Source organism: Chiloscyllium plagiosum, unplaced genomic scaffold (assembly GCF_037043375.1).
Source record: "Chiloscyllium plagiosum isolate Xiang-an unplaced genomic scaffold, Cpla_swu_hap1 HiC_scaffold_3, whole genome shotgun sequence".
Classification (NCBI taxonomy): domain Eukaryota; kingdom Metazoa; phylum Chordata; class Chondrichthyes; order Orectolobiformes; family Hemiscylliidae; genus Chiloscyllium; species Chiloscyllium plagiosum.
Window position 1 is genome coordinate 95,634,561 of NW_028270141.1, and position 21,110 is coordinate 95,655,670.

General features: G+C 41.6%; 1 protein-coding gene across 2 annotated transcripts; it reads right to left on the bottom strand.

Annotated features, from left to right (window-relative positions):
• Window positions 1-611: 611 nt before the first annotated feature.
• prss35 (serine protease 35) lies at window positions 612-19,351 on the bottom strand. Of its 2 annotated transcripts, XM_087981725.1 has the most exons (3): window positions 18,971-19,351; window positions 6,603-6,776; window positions 612-3,901 (listed from the first exon to the last, which is right to left on the bottom strand). In XM_087981725.1, the coding sequence occupies exon 3, from the start codon at window positions 3,880-3,882 to the stop codon at window positions 2,749-2,751; it is 1,134 nt and encodes a 377-aa protein (XP_087837851.1). In that variant the 5' UTR covers window positions 3,883-3,901; window positions 6,603-6,776; window positions 18,971-19,351; the 3' UTR covers window positions 612-2,748. The 2 variants fall into 2 exon arrangements, with proteins under 2 accessions (XP_087837851.1, XP_043541770.2); XM_043685835.2 differs by lacking the exon at window positions 6,603-6,776 and having other exon boundaries at window positions 18,971-19,349.
• Window positions 19,352-21,110: the final 1,759 nt, after the last annotated feature.

A 21,110-nucleotide genomic window follows, 5' to 3' on the forward strand; every position in this document is an offset into this window, starting at 1 on the left:
ACTGCGGTACTGAAACAAACAAACCTGGAACAACAGTTTCTCATCTGAGCTGAGTTGGTTGCTGCCAGCAGGAGTTGTTTAGATGCACTATTATTACAGAGTGCTCATTTAGGATTGCAACATCTAATGCTATTTTACTTGTAGAGATTGTTTTGGTTTTAGGTGAAGTTGTTTTGTGTCTTCAAGCCACTTTTCCATTTCTTGTTTTACAACAGGTGTTGTGTTATCATCATGACTGAGATATTTGCTTCAAAAGCAAGATGGAGACATTGAATTTCCAACTTCAATCAATCTTTTGATTATTATCATATTTAAAGCTTAATGTGCAATATTGACTGGTTTACTCTCTTTAGAAGTAACTTACCTGTGATTGAAGGTCAACAGATATGTTTGCGAAATTTAGCAGTTTGCACGATTACATGAATGATGGAAAATAATTACTATGTGATCAGGATGACTTCCAGGATTATTGACTGAATAAGTAAATTTGATGGCAACTCAACTTGGAGGCAATAGAATACACTGCTGATGATGTGCAATAAACATCTTAATATATGTGCCCGGAACATGTAATTAGCTCCCTCTGATTAAATAAAACACACAACAAATAACACGGGACTGAAAAGGTCTATATTTTTCTGCTGAATATACAGTGAGGTTCAAAGCATAGATCATGTTTTACAGTATACAACAGCTCAGTGAATCTACAAAGAAAGTTACTTTACAAACATGGATTTCATGAAATTCTTAAAACAACAAAACAGCAAGTATGCAAAGCAACTTGAATCCTGCTTTAAACAAATAAATGATTTTCTTTATGACCATTGTCAGTCATTATCCAGTCTGAGTTATTTTACCATTTGGATTTTATTTTAGTTTAGGAGTTGTATAATTATCCTGGCAAATGTGTACTCTTTATTGGTTTGAAAGTCATCTGTGATACCATTTTTCATCAGTTTCCTTCTTAAAATGTTTTTTTTGTGATCTTGTGTTCAGCCTATAAAAAATTAAACATCACTCTCAGTTTAACAATCCTCTTCATTTAAACTATTCTTCAAAGAAGTGCTCATATGTCTTTATCCACAGTTTGTGTTTTGAGTAATTACATTTAATGAGTGAAAGGATTGAATAAGCAGAGTGAGCCATTTACAGTTTTTAACTAAATTATTTTCTATTCTATCTTTACACTTCTGATATATGAAAACTACTTAACATGCAAAGATAGTGATTGTAGCAAATAGTACAGCAACAGTGCATTTAAAGTGGTAGAATCTTCCTAACATTCCTAATTTACAGAATTTGCTGGTTCATTCAATGTATCTCTTGTGATTTTAATTCCACTGAAGTATATGTTTCAAGACAAACATTAGCACCAACATACTATTTCAGTTTTTATTTATGGAAGTATTCTGTACTACACCTTAAAGAACTATATTTGTTACTAAACCCTCCCATAGCTAAGTTCTGCATCGTGTTACTAGTTTGCATATGCTTTTACTTCAGACAAGCCGGCAGATCTTAACCATTGATCTCTATATAAATAAACATTGCATATTGTTAGCACAACAAATGATTAGACTGATACTTTAAGCATTAGATTCTAGTTCTATTTAGGTGTTTAGATGCAATTGAATAAGACAAGTTTCTGGCAATTCACTTTGAAAGAGATTGTTTGTATTTTCTGGAAAGAGAGACTGCTCTTGGGCAGTTATTTCACATAGCCACTAATTTTCATCAGTGTGTAGGTGATTTTTTTTTATCTAACACTGATTCAGTATTTTTGAATAAAGGTAAGATGGTTGAATTTTAACTTTTAACTGGATAAATTGCCAAGGTGATTTTACACATTTTCAAGGACTTATTTTCTGAAATCTGTCATAATTTGTAACACAGCAATGAGTCACATTATTTAATTTTCTTTAACTTTATTGAAGTTACTCATTGCAATATTGAGGAGAGCCATTTCTTTTACTTTGCTTTATTAATGACCTCTTTTAAAGAGTTAATTTGTAATGTGGTATACTTTGGTTGACGTCATCTAAAATTGAGCATATCAACAATTCCTTACACTTGTATTAAGATATGACCAAAACCCATTACAAACCTCCAATTTCAGATATTACACAACTTGCTCAGTACAACTGAAACAAATTATAAGACACCTTAATGTATCACAAACTACTTTAAATTCAGTAATAAATGAGGTGTGGACGACTTTGTACATTTCATTACTAGAAAAAAGTAGTTGTACTTTAACAAATGAAAATGCTTAAAATCTAAGTCTGTCTTAGATTTTATGTATACAGGACAAGTAATGAGGTTGTGGAGATCTCAGTAGTGCATTCATCAAATATTTAAAAATAACTTCAGGAATGAGCAAGAGAACCATTCTCCAATTGAATACATCTTTCAAATTCATTAGGTACAATACTTATTGGGTTTTTAATCGACCTTGAATAATTTGTTCCCAGAGATTAATTATTAGAGTAAATCAAATACTGCATAACTAAATGACTTGAACAGCAACATTACCAGTCAATAATATACTCTGAAAATACTCCCATTAATTTTACATTTTATATATTTAAGTTAGAGCATCCTGAACAGATTCTTTTAGTCGAGATGAAAATGCACATATCCTTTCAATGTGCATTGATGGAATGCCATCATCTATTTTGTATGCAGAAGATCTATGTCTGCACACAGGTACAAAGATAGAAATACATGTAATATACTTAACCAATTCCATCAACCATCTCGGCAATCAGCGTAGTTTCCATGTATCCAGAAACATATCTGTGCATATTTCAGTGGAGTAATGCGCACAGCCACATTGTAATCCTGCTGTACACCATTGACATCCACCCACTGATGACCAGAAAAAACTCCAATGATCTTGCGTTTCCACGAAGGCTTGTCTGGCTCCTTAAGACGAATGTAAATACCTGAGCCACTTGACCCAGGATTAGCATCACAATACTGATAGAACAGATCATTCGATTCATCAGACACAGGACAGAAGCGATATACCAGTTTCCCCGGTCTGTCATTATCGAAGCCTGAAAAGTGAATCCGGTTGCTTGGCATTTTTTGGACGGAAGGACTAATTCCTATTTCCATATACTTGTGTTTCTGAGGTCGCTTTAGTTCAAGAATGGCATAATCATAATCCACAGCAATATCATCAGCCACTCCTCTGAACCAGCCCTTTGGTACTTGGGTACGCTTTACTCTTGACCATTGGAAAGATGGTTTATCCTTTGTTGATCGTTTAATCCTCTTCGATCCCCTCCTCCTTCCACCCCTCTTGGATCTCATCTTTAAAAATCCCACTCTTAGCCTTTTGGCACCTTTCACATAGTCTTTACCATCATGAATGCAATGAGCTGCTGTTAGCACATGATTCTGTGACACTAGAATCCCAGTACACCCTGTGGAGATTTTCACTGCTGTACTAAAAGGATACCTAGTTATGAAATGTTTGTTACCGATACTAAATCTGCTGTCCAGTCCAAAGACCTGCCTCTTTCTCCTAGAATGGCCTTTTTTCTGAGCAATCTCAAATTCATTTTTCATGTCAAAACCTCTGACGTCAACCTCAGTCAATGTACGTGTTCCATTGTTGTACAGTGTTTCATATGAAAGGTAATTCTGAAGGTCAGACACAGTTGGCAGTGGTAGTTGCTTTTGGCAAGCAATCCCACAGGTTGAGTTTATCAACAATTTAGTTTTAGCTTCAAATCTTGCAGGTTCCATGATTACGGTCCTTCTGTCCAATACTTGGGGTGCCCTTTGTAAGTGCCAGGTATAATCTTCCTCGGTGCCCATCCCAAAAGCAAATGTGTTTATGGAAAGTAATACTAAAAGTAGTATTATTCCCATGGTGAAACCACAAGATTTTCTGTGAGGACAAGAAAAAAAAGCTTAATATATAAAAAAAAGTTCAGTTCTGCTTTTATACAGGTACATTAAAAAGTGCTTTGTTATGTATCTATCAAAATGATTAAAAGTCGACATCTGTACAGCATTGTGGAGCTTAGAACTGTAATGTAATTTGAACCAACATTTACTGCTTCAGAAAGAGAAAATAACTTAGAATTACAGAGTACTGCAACACAAAGGAAGTAATTCAGCCCTCAGATACAATAAAGGAGTTTTTGAAAGGACTACCTACTTAAGTCCATTCTTTTGACTTTTCCATACAGTAATTTAATTTTCCTCTTCAAAATAGAAGTGCAGAACTGTACACAAGTCTATGGAACTTGTCATTTTGATTCAGAGATTCAGAAGGATCAGTAAGAAAGAACCCATTTCTCTTGAATGCTGAAGAACACCGTTATTCCCACATGCATTTCCAAGCCAAGTCTCCTTTATGTGTGTGATGAAATTCCAGAGAAAGTGTTGGTTACAGGTGTAGTCACAACATTTATCAGACATTTGGAAAAGTACCATGGATAAGAAAGGTTTGGAGGTGTATGGGCTAAGATCAGGCAAGTGGGATTAGTTTAGTTTGGAATTATGGTCGGCATGGATTGGTTGGACCAAAGTCTCTGTTTCCATGCTGTATGACTGTAACACAGACCATTTTGTGAGATGAGCGGGTAGGCCACACCATGAGTTTACTTCCTTTCATATGATGCCACCAGACTAAGGTTATTCAGATCATGAACTTTGCCCACTAATTTGTGAAAGATAACTGCATCATAATTTTTTAGACTCTGGGAGACCGTTTCCAGAAACAATTTTTTATCCTTCCTTGGAATCTGTGCTCAGTTGCTGGCTCAGCATTTGTTACCCATTCCTAATTGCCCTTGAGAAAGTGATAGTGCATGCCTACTTGAATTGATTAAGTCCATTTGGTGTAGGGATCATTTTGTTAGGGACTGATTTCCATGGTTCTATGTCAGTGATAGTGAAGGAATGGGGATATCCTTCAGTCAAAATGTGTAGCTTGGGGGGGAACAGGAAGGGTGCTGGTGTCTCATTTGCCTGAAACCGTTGTCCTTCCGGGTGATAGATATCGTTGGTTTGGAAATTGCTGTGAATGGAAACCTGGTGAGTTGTTGCATTGCATCCTGTACGTGATGTACATTGCACCTACTGTGTGCTGGGAGTGAATATTTAAGGTGGATAGGCAGATAACTAAACAGAAATATATGAATAGCTCACAGAAAAGAACTCTCTCCCTGCCCTTACACCCATTACAGATGGTAACAATGTCTTGATTGATTCCACAATATTTCTCTTCCACTTGTACTTGGAATAAAATTTTAGCTATTCTTTGTGTAAGGAAATACGTCCTGATTTCATTGGTAAACTTGCCTTGGCTCTGTGCTACGACTTTCATCACTGAATCACATGTTCAATCCCACATCAGAGGTTTAAGCGTTAAATTTGAATAAGTTGGATGTTGTATTAGCCCTGCCTCACAGTGACATTCCCCTGACTGCCTCTCTATGACAGAACTAACAGATACAACTAACGAGGAGGATCAAGAGTAGTTGGATAGAGATTGCAATTCACATTGAATTAAAATCGAGAACTTGGATTCAGCGAAGTACTAAACTTGAAGAAGGTCTCACCGCATGGCTGCAGGTGTTAGGAAGGAAGATCAATGGTTACTGCTGTAACAGTTTGAGTGAGCAGCTGACTACCAATACACACAACAGACTGAGAGGAATATTATTGTACTTGTTTACTCAGATTTGCATATCACAACAATGTCTACAACAGTAATGACTGATTGAGCTTTGAAACATTTACTTTGTTTATGAACTTGACAGGTGTTCAACCAAGGTACCACCGGATTGTCTACAAGTGGATTTGACTGTTTCAAATTAAGGGTTGTAATTCTTTGAAGTTGCTTAATATTGTCATCCACAGTAACTTTCAAAGGACACAAATTTACAAAACAGAAAATTAAAGAATTAGAGTTATAGAGATGTACAGCCTGGAAACAGACCCTTGGGTCCAACATGCGACCAGATATCCTAAATAAATCTAGTCCCATTTGCCAGCATTTGGTCCATATCCATCTCAACCCTTCCTACTAATATACCCATCCAGGTGTCCTTTAAATGTTGAAATAGTACCAACCTCCACCACTTCCCCTGACAGCTCATTCCATTTACACACCACCCTCTATGTGAAAAGGTTGCACGGTAGCACAGTGGTTAGCAATGCTGCCTCACAGCACAGTCTAAAACTAGAGGGCATAGGCTTAAGGTGAAGGGGAAAAAATTAAAAAGTGCCTAAGATTAGATTACTTACAGTGTGGAAACAGGCCCTTCGGCCCAACAAGTCCACACCGACCCTCCAAAGAGCAACCCATCCAGACCCATTCCCCTACATGATCTCGCAACTCCGATAGTCAATGCACTGACCAATAAAGTAAAGCATATCAAATGCCACCTTGGCTATCCTATCTACCTGCGACTCCACTTTCAAAGAACCTGCACTCCAAGGTCTCTTTGTTCAGCAACGCTCCCCAGGACTTTACTACTAAGTGCTGGAAAAGCACAGCAGGTCAAGCAGTATCCAAAAAGCAGGAGAATCAACATTTTGGGCATAAGCCCTTCATTCCTGATGAAGGGCTATTCTACCTTTGATCCAGTTCTGTATCCAAATAGCCACTTCTTCCTCTATTGCATCCTCTCCATCTCCATTAATAACGACCGACTTGACACTGACATTTTTTACAAACCCACCGAATGTTATTCAAATTGTTGAGAGTTGTTGGAGTTGCATTATTGAAGTTCAGTCACATTTAAGCTTATCTGGTGGAAAGGCATTCATAAAACATGTTATTTTTCTCAGAATAATCAATCTTTGAACCCTCTGTTCTGTATCCATGTATTTATCTGGCTGGTTCAGTTAAGGCTCTGATCAATGGTAATTTGCCCAGAATATTGATTGTATTGTATTTAGGAATGGCAATCCCCTTGAAAGTCATGAGGAAATGATTGAATTCTTGTTTGTTGACTGACACTTGCAAGGTATGAATGTTACTTGTCACATTTTAGTATAACTCTGAATGACTATCATTGATCCCTCAATCAGCTTCACTAAAACTGAATTTCTGGTCATTTATTTTGTTACCTCTTGTGAATAGAATGGAATCCCTACAGTGTGGGAGCAGGTTTTATTACCCATCGAGTTCATACCAACCCTCCAAAGAGCAGTCCACCCTGTCGGCCTGCATTTCCCATGGCTAACCCACCCAGCCTGCACATACATGGGTACAATTTAGCATGGCCAATCCACCTACCATGCACATCTTTGGACTGTATAAGGAAACTGCAGCACCTGGAGGAAAGCCACACAGACAACGTGCAAACTCCACACACAACAGTCACCCAAACTGGAACTGAACCCGGGTCCCCAGCACCATGAGGCAGTAGTGCTAACCACTGAACCACCGTGCCTCCCTCAAGTAGGTTCTTGTCATGTGCTCACGCCAAATTTAATTTCAACAGAAGCTACATGCAAGAGTTTTGCAAGTCCTATGGAGGCCAATTAAGAGGCAGAAACAGAAGCAAAGTTGGAAAATAGTTGGGCATTATTGGGAAAATTGATCGCACCACCATGGTCTTCCTAATGGAAAAAGCTTCATTTCTGAAGCTGGAGCCCATCATTTAACTGAAGACAGATACTGGTAGTATGCTGGTCCTCATCAACATTTCCACTCAATCCCTCCAACCCTGGCAACATCCTTGCAAATATTGACTTAACCCTTTCAAGTTTCACAACATCCTTCCTATAGCAGGGAGACGAGATCTGCACACAATATTCCAATAGTGGCTATTGTGTGGATTATAACTCACCGATGTCCTGTATATTTCCACTCAATCTCCCACTTAAACATTTTATAATTATACCTTACTGTGTAAATACACCTCTGTTAATGAGTTAATAAAATCATTCAAAAAGGAATTCAAGTCTTGCATTTTTTTCTTCAATATTTGTAATTATAATATTTGAGATAAAGCTAAAATAATGAACATTGTCAAAATATTGCAAATTTCAAAGAAATTTCATGTTTTTGAAAGAACCTGAATTGAGCAACCTTGTAATATTTTATTTCAACTCATGATAGATTGCACTGCAGGGAGCTAGTTTTTTTTTAATTTAGGTTAATCTCCATGATTCAGAACAGAAAAAGGCAGTCAGTTGGAGCCTGGAAACAGCTTTAAGACCAGCAGAGAGAAAGCATTTGCCAGATGGTGTAGCAAAGGGCTATCAGAAACAATGGGCACTTCGGACTTTGGAGCAAGAAAGTCATGAGAGCCAAGCTTGAGCTAGGACACCCACAGTCATTAATACTACCCCAAGACATCTCATATCACAGAGAATTACACAGTCACTGAGGAAAATCAAAGTGAATTATTGAGCGCTGTCACAATGGTCTCTGTAGGGGTAAAAGAACCTTCAAGATCCTGCACTGTAGGGAAACACTGGTAGAAAACAAAGTAGAACAAGGAATGCCCTGTTGAAATTTTTCAGGCTTTATAAAATCATTTTTAAGTTAGTTGCTTTTTTGACAGAACTTTTTTTGTGTAGAATCATAGTCATAGAGCTGTACAGTACAGAAACAGACCCCTTGGTCCAACTCGTTCATGCCAACAAGATATCCTCAACTAATCTAGTCTCATTTGCCAGCATTTGGCCCAAATCCCTCTAAACCCTTCCTACTCATATACCCATACAGACACCTTTTAAATGTTGGAATTGAACCAGCCTCCACCACTTCCTTTGGCTGCTCATTCCATACACACACCACCCTCTGCAAGAAAAAGCTGCCACTTAAGTCCCTTTTAAATTTTTCCGCTCTCACCTTAAAACAATGCCCTCTAGTTCTGGACTCCCCCACCCCAGGGAAAAGACCTTGCCTACTTATCCTATCCATGGTTTATAAACCGCTATAAGGTCATCCCTCAGCCTTCAATGCTCCAGGGAAAATAGCCCCAGTCTATTCAGCCTCTCCCTATAGTTCAATACTTCCAACCCTGGCAACAGCCTCGTAAATCTTTTCTGAACCCTTTCAAGTTTCACAAAACCTTTCCTATAGCAGGGAGACCAGAATTGCACACTATTCTAATGGCCTCACTAATGTTTTGTATAGCTGCAACATGACTTCCCAACCCCTATACTTAATGCACTAACCAATAAAGACAAGCACACCTTCTTCACTGCCCTATCTACCTGCGACTCCATTTTCAAGGATTTTTTTTAATTTAAAAATATACGTTATTCATTAAATTATTTTGATGTCTATACAATTGGTGATGCCATACATATATAAATTCCATTTCTTTATATACAGAGATCGGAATTAATCAATCGCATGTACAAATCTGTACATTGACTATCCTGATATTCTGCTGAGGCGTCAGCGGAGCCCACTTACTGCGTGGGCCCCCTGTTCTTCTTAGGCAGGCAGACCTTACACGGTGGTCTTTCCCCACCACGCCTTGACGGCAGCTGCCCCAAGCTTCAGCGCATCCCTCAGCACGTAGTCCTGGACCTTGGAATGTGCCAGTCTGCAACACTCAGTCAGGGTCAACTCCTTCAGCTGGAAGATCAACAGGTTTCGGGCAGATCAAAGAGCGTCTTTCACCGAATTGATGATCCTCCAGGCACAGTTGATGTTCATCTCGGTGTGCTTCCCGGGGAACAGACCGTTGAGCACAGAGTCCCGCGTCACAGAGTCAAGAAATTATGAACCTGCACTCCAAGGTCTCTTTGTTCAGCAACACTCCCCAGAACCTACTATTAAGTGTATAAGTCCTGCCCCGATTTGCCTCCAAAATGCAGCACTTCACATTTACCTAAATTAAACTCCATTTGCCACACCTCAGCCCATTGGCCCATCTGATCAAGACCCTGTTGCACTCTGAGGTAACCTTCTTCGCTGTCCACTACACCTCCAATTTTGGTGTCATTTGCAAACTTACTAACTACACCTCCTATGTTCACATTCAAATCATTTATGTAAATGATGACAGTAGACCCAGCCCCGATCCTTTGTCAACTTTGCAATCAAAGTGTTCAGTTAATATTTAGGAGTTGATGGTCTTCTTCAAGGTAATACTAAACAGAAGTAAGTATCTTCTGAATGATCCGTGAAGGCCATAAGACCATAAAATGTAGCAGCAGAAGTAGGCCATTCAGCCCATCAAGTATGCTCCGCCATTCAACATAGCTGATATGGTCATCCTCATCTCCACTTTGGGTGGGGAAAACTGTCCCAATTCCAGGAAAGTATGCAGAACCTGCTCCTGCTGCAGACGATGGGGGTCGATGTCACGGAGCACCTCAAGGAGGTGAAGGGCCGGCAAGCCTCGCTCTTTGCCTCGGAGGCCTCCAAGATAACCTTCCGGTCCAGGGCCCGCTCGGTGGAGCAGGACGAGACGTGCTCACGTTTCTTCTCCCAGAAGGTGCACAAAGAGAGCTCCGTGCTCAGCAGCCTGAAGAAAGAAGATGGCTCGGTAACGTCATCTCAGGCTGACGTCATGAGGATCAGTAAATCCTTCTACGCCAGTCTGTATGACGCGAAGCCAACCGACAGTGTGGCCCCCCAGTCGTTCCTTCCTCTATCACGGAGGTCTTAGACAACAGAACACGGGAGAGGCTGGACCAGCCGCTATCTCTGGACAAGCTAACCAAGGCCCTCGAGTCCTTCGAAAAGAATAAAACTCCCGGAAGCGACGGCTTACTGATCGAGCTCTACTCTGCTCTGTGGGACTTGATTGGCCAGGACCTGCTGGCAGTGTATGTCAGTATGCTTCTGGGAGGTACCATGAGTGAATCCATGAGGAAAGGCATCATCACCCTCATCTACAAGCGGAAGGGGGAGAGGGAGGAACTCAAAAATTGGAGACCAATCTCACTGTTAAATGCGGATTACAAAATTCTGTCAAAGGTAATCACCAACCGGGTCAGGTCTGCTCTGGGGTTGGTGATTCACCCTGACCAAACCTGTGCTGTACTGGGCAGGAAGATCGCTGAGAGTCTCGCACTCCTCAGGGATACGATCGCCTACGTGCAGGACAGGGGGTTGGATGCCTGCCTGATCAGCCTGGACCAGCAGAAAGCCTTTGACAGGATATCACACAGGTAAATGAGAGATTTTCTCTCCAAAATGGACTTTGGGGAGGGAATCTGCAATTGGATCAAACTGCTCGACACCAACATTGTCAAAGCAGTCTCAATCAATGGGTGGGAATCAGATAGCTTCCCAGTCAGATCTGGAGTCAAGCAGGGCTGCCCTCTCTCTCCTGCCTTGTTTGTGTGCTGCATGGAGCCATTTGCCGAGTCCATCAGGAAGGATGTGAGCCTGAGAGGGGTGACTATTCCTGGCAGCGGGGGCCTGCAGGTTAAGGCCTCCCTGTACATGGATGACGTTGCCGTTTTCTGCTCAGATCCGCTGTCCATGCGCAGACTCATGTGCATATGTGACCAGTTCGAACGGGCTTCAGGGGCCAAGGCAAACCGAGGCAAGAGCGAGGCCATGCTCTTCGGGAACTGGGCCGACCAATCCTCAATCCCCTTCACCATCAGGACCGACCACCTGAAGGTGCTGGGTATTTGGTTCAGAGGTGCTGGGGCGCGCGCCAAGTCTTGGGAGGAGCGTATCAGCAAAGTGAGGCAGAAACTGGGCAGATGGAAGCTACAGTCGCTCTCCATCGCGGGACAAAACCTGGTCATCAGGTGTGAGGCACTGTCATTGCTGTTATATGTGGCACAGGTCTGGCCTATTCCCAGAACCTGTGCCGCTGCAGTCACCCGGGCCATCTTCCAATTTATATGGAGGTCAAATATGACCGGGTCCGAAGGGACTCGCTGTACAAAGATCTGGGCAATGGGGGAAAAAATACACCCAATGCCACCCTCACCCTGATGGCCACCTTTGTGTGTGGCTGCATCAAGCTGTGCGTGGATCCCCAGTACGCAAACACTAAGTGTCATTATGTACTGAGGTTCTACCTGTCCCCGGTGTTGCGAAGGATGGGCCTGGCCTCGCTACCGCAGAACACTCCGAGTAGTTGGACCGTTCCGCATCACCTGTCCTTCGTGGAGAAGTTTATGAAGAAAAACATCTTTGACCACAAGTCCATCAGGAAGTGGTCAGCACGTAGTGTCCTTGAGACCCTTCGGAAAAAGGAGAGGGCGGATCCTATCGAGCGGTTCCCTGGACAGACTGTCAAAGCCATTTGGCAGAATGCCTCATCGCCAGAACTTTCCAACAAGCACCAAGACATGGCTTGGCTGATGTGAGATGAAGGGCTTTTGCCCGAAACGTCGATTTCGAAGCTCCTTGGATGCTGCCTGAACTGCTGTGCTCTTCCAGCACCACTAATCCAGAATCTGGTTTCCAGCATCTGCAGTCATTGTTTTTACCACCTTGATGGTGAGAAGGGCTCTGCCTGTTAGATCCTTTATGCACGCCCGGACTCTCAGCCACACCGCACGCTGCCCTCGAAGCGGCTGCGGGGGGGACGAGACTGTCACACACCTCCTTCTGGAATGTGCCTATGCAGAGGAAGTCTGGAGAGGAATGCAGTGGTGTTTGTCGAGGTTCGTCCCGAGCAGTGCCATGATGTGGGACTCCGTGCTCTACGGTCTGTTCCCCGGGACGCACACCGAGACGAACATCAACTATGCCTGGAGGATCATCAACTCGGTGAAGGACGCTCTCTGGGCAGTCCGAAACCTGTTGATCTTCCAGCTGTAGGAGTTGACCCTGACTGAGTGTTGCAGACTGGCACATTCCAAGGTCCAGGACTACGTGTTGAGGGACGTGCTGAAGCTTGGGGCAGCTGCCGCCAAGGCGCGGTGGGGAAAGACCACTGTGTAATATCTGCCTGCCTAAGAAGAACAGGGGGCCCATGCAGTCATTTGGGCTCTGCTGACGCCTCAGCTAAATATATGGACATATGATTGATAAATGTACAGACCTGTATATAAAAATGATAAATTCTGATCTCTGTATGTAAATGTTTACGTATGTATGGCATGACCAACTGTACAGACCATCAAATTATTTTATGAATAAAGTATATTTTTGAAATAAAAAAAACTTTCCTGCCTTTTACCTATTTCCTTACTGATGAAAAATCTGTCTATCTCAACTTTGAATTTACTTAATGACCCAGCCTCAGAAGCCCTCTCCAGTAAATAATTAATAAATTTACTACCCTGAGAGAAGAAATTCCTCCTCTTCTCTGTCTTAAAAGTACAATTCCCTTCTCTGAGGACACATTTTAGATTCATGCATGGAGACTGTGAATTCATTTGTGCTATATCTTCCTAGTCTTTCTCCATTTAAATAATATTCAGCTCCTCTAATCTTCCTGTCAAAGTGCACAACTTCACATTTTTCCACATTATATTCCACGTGCCAAGTTTTTGTCAACTTGCTTAACCTGTCTATGTCCCTCTGCAGATGCCTTGTGCCAGCCTCACCCCTTGGCTTCCCATCTATTTTATGCGTCATCCAAATCACAACATATATTGTGAATACCTGTGGCCCCAGCACTGAACCCTGTGATACTCCACTGGTTACAGGATGCCATCCTGAAATGCCCCCTAATCCCAACTCTGTGTCTTCTGTTAGATACCCAATCGTCAATGCATGTTAATATACCACTCCAACACTTCAGGCTCTTATCTTAGTAGGTACTTTAAAATGTGGTACCTGATCAAACACTTTCTGAAAATCCAAACACTTACATCCAGTGCATCCCCTTTATCTATCTTGCTTACTACTCTCTAAGAATCCTAATAAATTTATCAGGCATGATTTCCCCTTCATAAATCCATGCTGACTCTGCGTGATCATATTATGTATTTCTAAATGCTCTTTCTATTACAACCTGTAAAAAAACCTCTAATATTTTCCAGATAACAGATGTTAAGCTCACTGATCTATAGTTACCTGTTTTTTTGTATCTTTCCCTGTTTAAATAAAGGTATAACATTGGTAGTTTTCCACTCCTCTGGGACGTTTCCAGAATCTGTGGATTCTTGTAAAATTGCTAACAGTGCATCCATTATGGTCACTTCTTTTAACCTCGGATGAATATCAGAAGCTCCATGGGACTTATTAGTGTTGAGAACCATTCGTTTCTCTGGCACTTCTTCTTCACTGATTGTTATTGTATTTATTTCCTATCCTCCATTTTGCCTTTGATTATTTAATAAATTTTGAACGCTGTTAGGGTCTTCTACTGTAAAGAGTGACGCAAAAACTCCTCTACCATTCCCTGTTTTGCCATTATTATTTTCTCAGCCTTATTCTCTAACTAGTTTAGGTTCACTTTCCCCTATCTTTTCCTGTCTATCGTCATATTATCAGCAAGTTTACCTTCAAAGTTTTTCTTCTTCTTCTTTACTTTTTTTGGTGTTTTTGTTGGTTTTTAAAATGGTCCCTATCTCCTGGCTTACTACTAATCTTTGTCACATTGCACGTCATATGTGTCAACTATATGTGTTTCAATCTGATGCTAGCCATAACTTCTCTAGTTAACCAGGGTTGACTTACCTTTTCCTCAAAACCTTCTTTCTCAATAAGATAAATATTTGCTGTGAGCCAAGAATTATGTTCTTAAACATCTGCCAGTGTTCTTCAACCGTCTTTGGCGCTAAACAATTTCCAAGACCATTCCAGCTAATTGTCCTCTTTCCTTTAGTTATTGCCCTTATTTAAGCTTGGCACAGTTGGTTCCATTGCAAATTTTTCCCTCTCAAACTGATTGCTAAATTCTACCATTTTATGACCACTATTTCCTCAGGGATCATTTACTCTGACTCACTTATTGAATGGTGTCATCACATATCACTACATCCAAAATAGCTCAAACCTGGTTGGACCAATAACATATTGATGTGGGAAAGTGTCCCAAACACACTATGAATTCTTCCTTATGGGTTTTCTCTGCCAATCTGGCTGTCCCATGTGCGCGAATGTTAAAGTCACCCATAATTAATATACTGCCTTTTTTTTAACATGCTCTCATTATCTCCTGATTTTTTTTAGAAAATGTTTAAATTAATATCTTGGAAAATCTTGACTATAAAAGTTTTTGGACTATAAAAATAGGGAGATTTACTATGTTTGTACAGGATATTGAGTGGACCACATCTTGAATAAAGGGGCACTGTTTGGTCTTGTTTAAGAAAGGATGCAATTGCATTAGAAGCAGTTCAGAAAAGGATCATTGAATTGATTCCTGGGATGAAGGGCTTATCTTATGAAGAAAGCTGGGATGGTATAAGCCTGAATCCAATGGAGCTTAGAAGAATGAGAGGAGATCTTTTGAGAATATAAGATTCTAAGGGGCATGACAGGATGGGTGCTGAAAGGATATTTTTCCTAGTGGGAGTGATTAGAACTAGGAGACAGGGTGTCCCATTTAAATTAAAGAGGTAGATTATTTTTTCCCTGAGGGGCTTGAGTCTGTGAAACTCTCCAGAGAGTAGTGGAGGTGGGGGTCATGGAATATTTTTTAAAGCAGAGGTAGGTAGATCTTGTCTAACAAGGGAATCAAAGGTTATTGGGGTAGCTAGGAAAGTCAAATTGAGGCCACAATCAGATCAGTCATCACCTTTTTATTGAAAAGTAAAGCAGCCTTGAGTGGCTGAATGGCCTATTCCTGCTCTTAATTCATGTGTAAAAATGAACTTTCTAAATATTTTACAAATGGTTTTATGAATTTATTTTATGTAAGATTTATGAAAGGTGATTAAGTTGATAAAACCAATAATTCTTGTATTCATGCTTTAAAATAAAACGTAAAGGGGGGGGGCCCAAGAACAACTTGCTTGGTTGCTCTCTCTACTGAAGAATTATGTGTGGTTTGGGAAGACCTAAAGGTGCAGCAATAAATTTTAGCTCCAGTACATCTTTGTTTCATTAAGATAACCAACTGGCGTTCCAAAGCATCAGGGGTCAATAAAACCTCACCAGACAAAACATCCGCTGACAATAATGATGTATCAATGTGTTAGCTTTGGCTCAGTGTTAGTATCTAGGTCTTTGTTCAGTTGGTTCAGTTTGAAAATTAGTTGGAGGTATACTTGAGCTAGTTTTGCAACAGTGAAAATAATAGTAAGCACATTACAGCGATAACTTGTACTTTTCGCTGGCCTTTTACAAAAACACTATTTTTCCCAACTCTTACTCCTTCAAAGGCTGGCCACGCGAGATTGATTTGGAGATGCCGGTGTTGGACTGGGGTGTACACAGTTTAAAAACACGCAACACCAGGTTATAGTCCAACAGGTTTAATTGGAAGCACACTAGCTTTCGGAGTGCTGCTGATTAAAGAGCGGCGCTCCGAAAGCTAGTGCTTCCAATTAAATCTGTTGGACTATAACCTTGTGTTGTACCTTGCACACCGAGATTGGCCATATCTACCCTTAAACTCAGCCAGCAACCGTATTGCTGCTTGGTGTTACCTCACCGCTAGGTGGCAGAAAATGACAAGAGACCTTCCAAAAATTCTTCTTAATTTGTTATAAAATATACTCAAGTTCTCAAATTTCTCAATTTGGTGTATGTATTACAAGTTCCCTTGTTTTAATATCAGGTTCGGGTTGATGCTTTGGTTTCCGTTCTGTCATTTGTTTGTATATAAATTATTGTAAATTCGGGTGGCTTTATAATGTATGTACCTCCCATTGCCTTAACACGTTTACTTTATTATTTTGTACTGTTCCATGCAACAAGCTGCATTAAAATTTGCAAACTCACCCAGTAGAATCAACCTGGCAACTCAGAGATATCAGGTTCGCTGTTGGAGCTCCGTTAGTGAATCACACAAAGATTATTTCACCCCTTCAACCTCCCTAATCTGAAACAAATCCGACCAGGAGCCACAACAGAGAAATTCTGGGCAAAGTGAGACGCCGAATGATATGCGGAGCTTGTTCTTCGCTCACAGAAAGATCGACCTCATCAGGACAACCGCTTCCATCACTGATCCCAAATCTGGGAGAGAAACCCAATTACTAAGAGAAGTGGCTGATGACACTCCTAAACCGTGTCCTATTTCTCTTATGGGAGATCAGACTCCAATTACACACTCTCTCCAGGAATACTGCCTGACTTGCTGAGTTCTCTTTGCATTTTATGCTTTTGCTTTGTAATTCATTTTCCTGTGGTCGTTTCTAATTCCCTGCACTTCTTCTTAATGACTCACTTCATTCCCGCCTCCACAATCTCTTGTCGAAATCTCCTTATTCGCACAAACCGTGATACATTTAAACTTTCCTGGAGTTTTATATTAAAATGTGCACTCAACAGATTGTTTATTTTTATTTAAGTCTGGAATAACTTCTCAATGTGATCTACCACAATTTTTTTTACACGATGGGTTTAACCAACCCAAGTTGAAAGCGATTTGTCACATTTAATCCATTTGACCAAAAGTGTGTTCAAAGCGGCAGGTTTCAAAGAGAAAACAAAACTGTCAAGGAATTAAAAGCTGAGGACACAATTGCCTTTGAGAGAGGGATAGTCAAGGGGAGGCAGACTCTGGCTCCCGAGGAATGAGGCTGCAATTTTGGAAAGTTGCCCTGCTCAGTGGTCAGGAAGGCGATGGTATATGTGAACCCATGTCGATGTTTGACCCTGTTCAGACCCCGAGGAAGTAAGTGTGTGCGCGTTTCCCAGTAAGAAACGCAGCCACATTCGGTGAAGTAAAGCAGCATCGTGGGGATCATTTTCACACCAAATGAACCATTTCACCCAAACAGAGGTCCACCGAGAGACCAGGCAGGCTGGACTTGCTTTCCTTAGAGCAGCGAAGACTGACATGGGGGTGGGCGGATCTGACTGAGGTGCTCAAAGTTCTGAAGGGGCACAGACAGGCAGGTGGTGGGTGGAAACTTTCCTCTTTAATGGGTTGGGGGGGGGGGTTTAATAACCAGTGAGCATAGCTTTAAGTTAAGGAGCAGGAGGTTTGGAGGGGTATTTGAGGGTAAGAGAAATTTACCTAAAGGGTGGGTCGTGGGGTCCTGGAACTCACTGTGTCAATGAACCGTGGAGGTGGGACCTATCACATTTAAGTGATACTTAGCTGAGGACTTGAAACAGCATAGCATACACGACAATGGGCGAAGCGCTGGGTAATAGGATTAGAATAGATTGATGGTATGATGGGCAGAAGGGACTTTTCCCGTGCTGTTAAAAATTCCCTTGACAGCAGCCGTGGCGGTAAAGAGCGAGGGAGAAGTGTGCAAGCAGCTCTTAAATGCAGAGAGAAAATTGAGAGGCTACCTCCCTATGTATACACACACGCACACACACACAGACACTGAGAGACAACTGGTCACCCCCCACACACCTCCCCATCACTAAGGCAGCAGCATCAGCGGCAGGACTCCTCACCTCACTGCATTGACCTCAGATACAGCTTTCACACCTGATCTCAACCTTATTTAAAATAACACCCGCTCATAGGACATGCTCGACTTAGAAAAGAGAGCTGTGCTTTAACAGTTCGATCGTCGCCTGAATTAGGCAAAAAATAAACCGAAAAAGTAACTATTAATTTGGGGTGGGATGCATAAATCCGTGACACAGAGAAAAAATAGTCCATTGAAACTTCTGGTTTTCATAGTATTTTTTTAAAAATATTTTAGTCAAATAGCACACTTTGATTTGTTTGTAAAGGAAATCTAAGCAAAGAGTTGTGTTGTCTGGGGACCGATGCCCTCTTTTTTTATAATGGCATGTACTTTTTTTCCTGTGCTCAGACCCCAAATTTGCAAGAATTGGTCAGTGCTCCTGAGCCGAGCTGACTGCTTTTCGCCTCTCTTTCCAACAAAGCAGTTGCAAATGCTGCAGACAGTCTGCCCTCGGACGCCCTCCATCCTCCTTCCGCAGCTCCCACTGAACGTCCACCTACTCTGATCCCCCCCCCCCCCCCCCCCCCTTCAGCTTGTGAACGCTCTGATCATTTCTTACCTGTTACCATGCGCTGGGGTGGGGATGCTGCCAGAGTATCGCTCCTGGCTCCTCACATTGCAGGAGGGGGGAGCACTTTGTATCCGGACAGATCCTCTTCCCGTTTCACATTCAAGACTCAGGCGGAGCGAAGCTGAGCAAGTCTGGGCTGCACCGTGCACTTGATGCTTCTGAAAAAAAAATGGACAAAAAAAGCCCCCTCCCGTTTCTTCCCAGTCCAAGGGAACTCAAGAGGGGTGTGTCAAGGAGGATAGGCAGCCCCACACGCCCAGCCTGTCTCTCTCTCTCTCTCTCAGCAGTCCTGAAAGGACCAGCCCTCTGAATCCGTCAGCCCGTCACATCAAGACACTACTGTTTTGTTTCCAAGTCGCTGTTTACAAACCAATGTCTACATTCTCCAAAAACGCGCACACAGGCTCGAGTGGAAACAAAAAGCTGTTGTGACCTACTAAATGATTCCAGCCCCCTCCCCCTCTCGCCACAGCTAGAGAGAAAGTTTCAAAGTCTGTTCCAACATGCCAGAGGGTGAATCAGAGACTACTGGGCGAAATAGCTGAATACACCTGGAACACTCGGGGACTGTCCAGAGCACCGCTACCCACTGCATTCTGCGTTGGGGTTTTTATTTAATAGAGCAAAGTGAGCGCCATACACATCAGCTGGATCACTTTTTTACATTTTAAACACTAACAAATGTTTCCCATCTCTGGGTGTGTTCTTTTATTTTAAGAAAAGCCTGAACAAAGTACATTCGACTGCTACTCATTATTTCCAATCACATTCTTCAGTTTTAGGAAGAGTAACTTCTAAAGCTGGAATCGCCAGCCATCCTCCCAATATTTGTAAAGATAAGATGTAGAAGCCAAGCATACCAGAGAAAGAGCAACCCAATAAAGTCGGGACAAACAGGATTCTAGCTCGCCTCCGACCCTGTTAGAACATGAGACGACCGAACAGAAGTTGGCGGTTCAGCCCATCGAGTTTGATCTGCTATTCAATGAGAGACAGAGAAACTGCAGCTGCTGGAATCCAAAGTAGACAGGCAGGAGGCTGGCAGAGCACAGCAAGCCAGACAGCATCAGGAGGTGGAGAAGTAGATGTTTTAGGTATAAAGGATTACACCCTAGACTTCTCCACCTCCTGATGTTACCCGGCTTGCTGTGTTCTTCCAGCCTCCTGCCTGTCTCCATTCAATGAGGCCATGGTTGATCTGATGATCCTCAGTTCCATTTTCATACCTTTTCCCCATAACCCTTACCTTTCTGATTAAAAATCTGTCTATCCCAGTCTCCTGTATTCTTAATGACTCAGCATTAACAGCCCTCTGCAATCCACAAGAGAATTAATTGGTAAGAGGAAAGCAATAGAAAAATATTTTACACAACATGACCCCTAATGGCTCTGGCAACAACAGGGGGACATAAAAGCAGACAAACTGCAAATTCTGGGAACACATTTACAGAATGTTAGAAGCTTACAGCAGATCAGTCAGCTGGAACAATAGATACATTACATTTTACAAGGCACATCCAAAGCTTGAGCTAGAGGGGTGTAGAATAAAGGCATAGAACATGGAGCTGTCAAATCTGCTGCCTTTTGTAATGAAAATGGAAGAAAACAGACTGGGTGTAGCAAACATGAAGCATTCATAGGACTAGGGAAGGAAAGACACCAGTCTGAGGTAATCTGGGTTAATAGGAAGGGAACACTCAGGCAAAGAATGTTTGCAAGACCCATTGTCATTGGTTTTCAATCAAGGTTACATTGAGGTGTTTCTAACATCAGTATAAAACCGATCAATGTCTCTCTGGCTCTTCTTCCTGAACACAATTCCAACACTTATTTTAAAAAAACACAAGGAATGGATTTATTTCAAATTGCATGAATGGATTAGCTTGTGGAGTAATAATCCAAAATGTTCAATGTGAAAGTAGACCCATTTGTGCCAATGGGTATTTGTACTCTCAGTTCTGATGAATCTCTAACATTTGCTGGAGCTGCTTAGTGTTTAAATTGTGAATAAAAGGGAAAATATCTTCCAAACCAGTGGTGTAAGCACTAATGGAGTTAACAGAACTTGTCCAAAGAAATTATCTCTGCAGGCTAAAAATACACAAGGCAGCTGTGACAGAAACTGCAA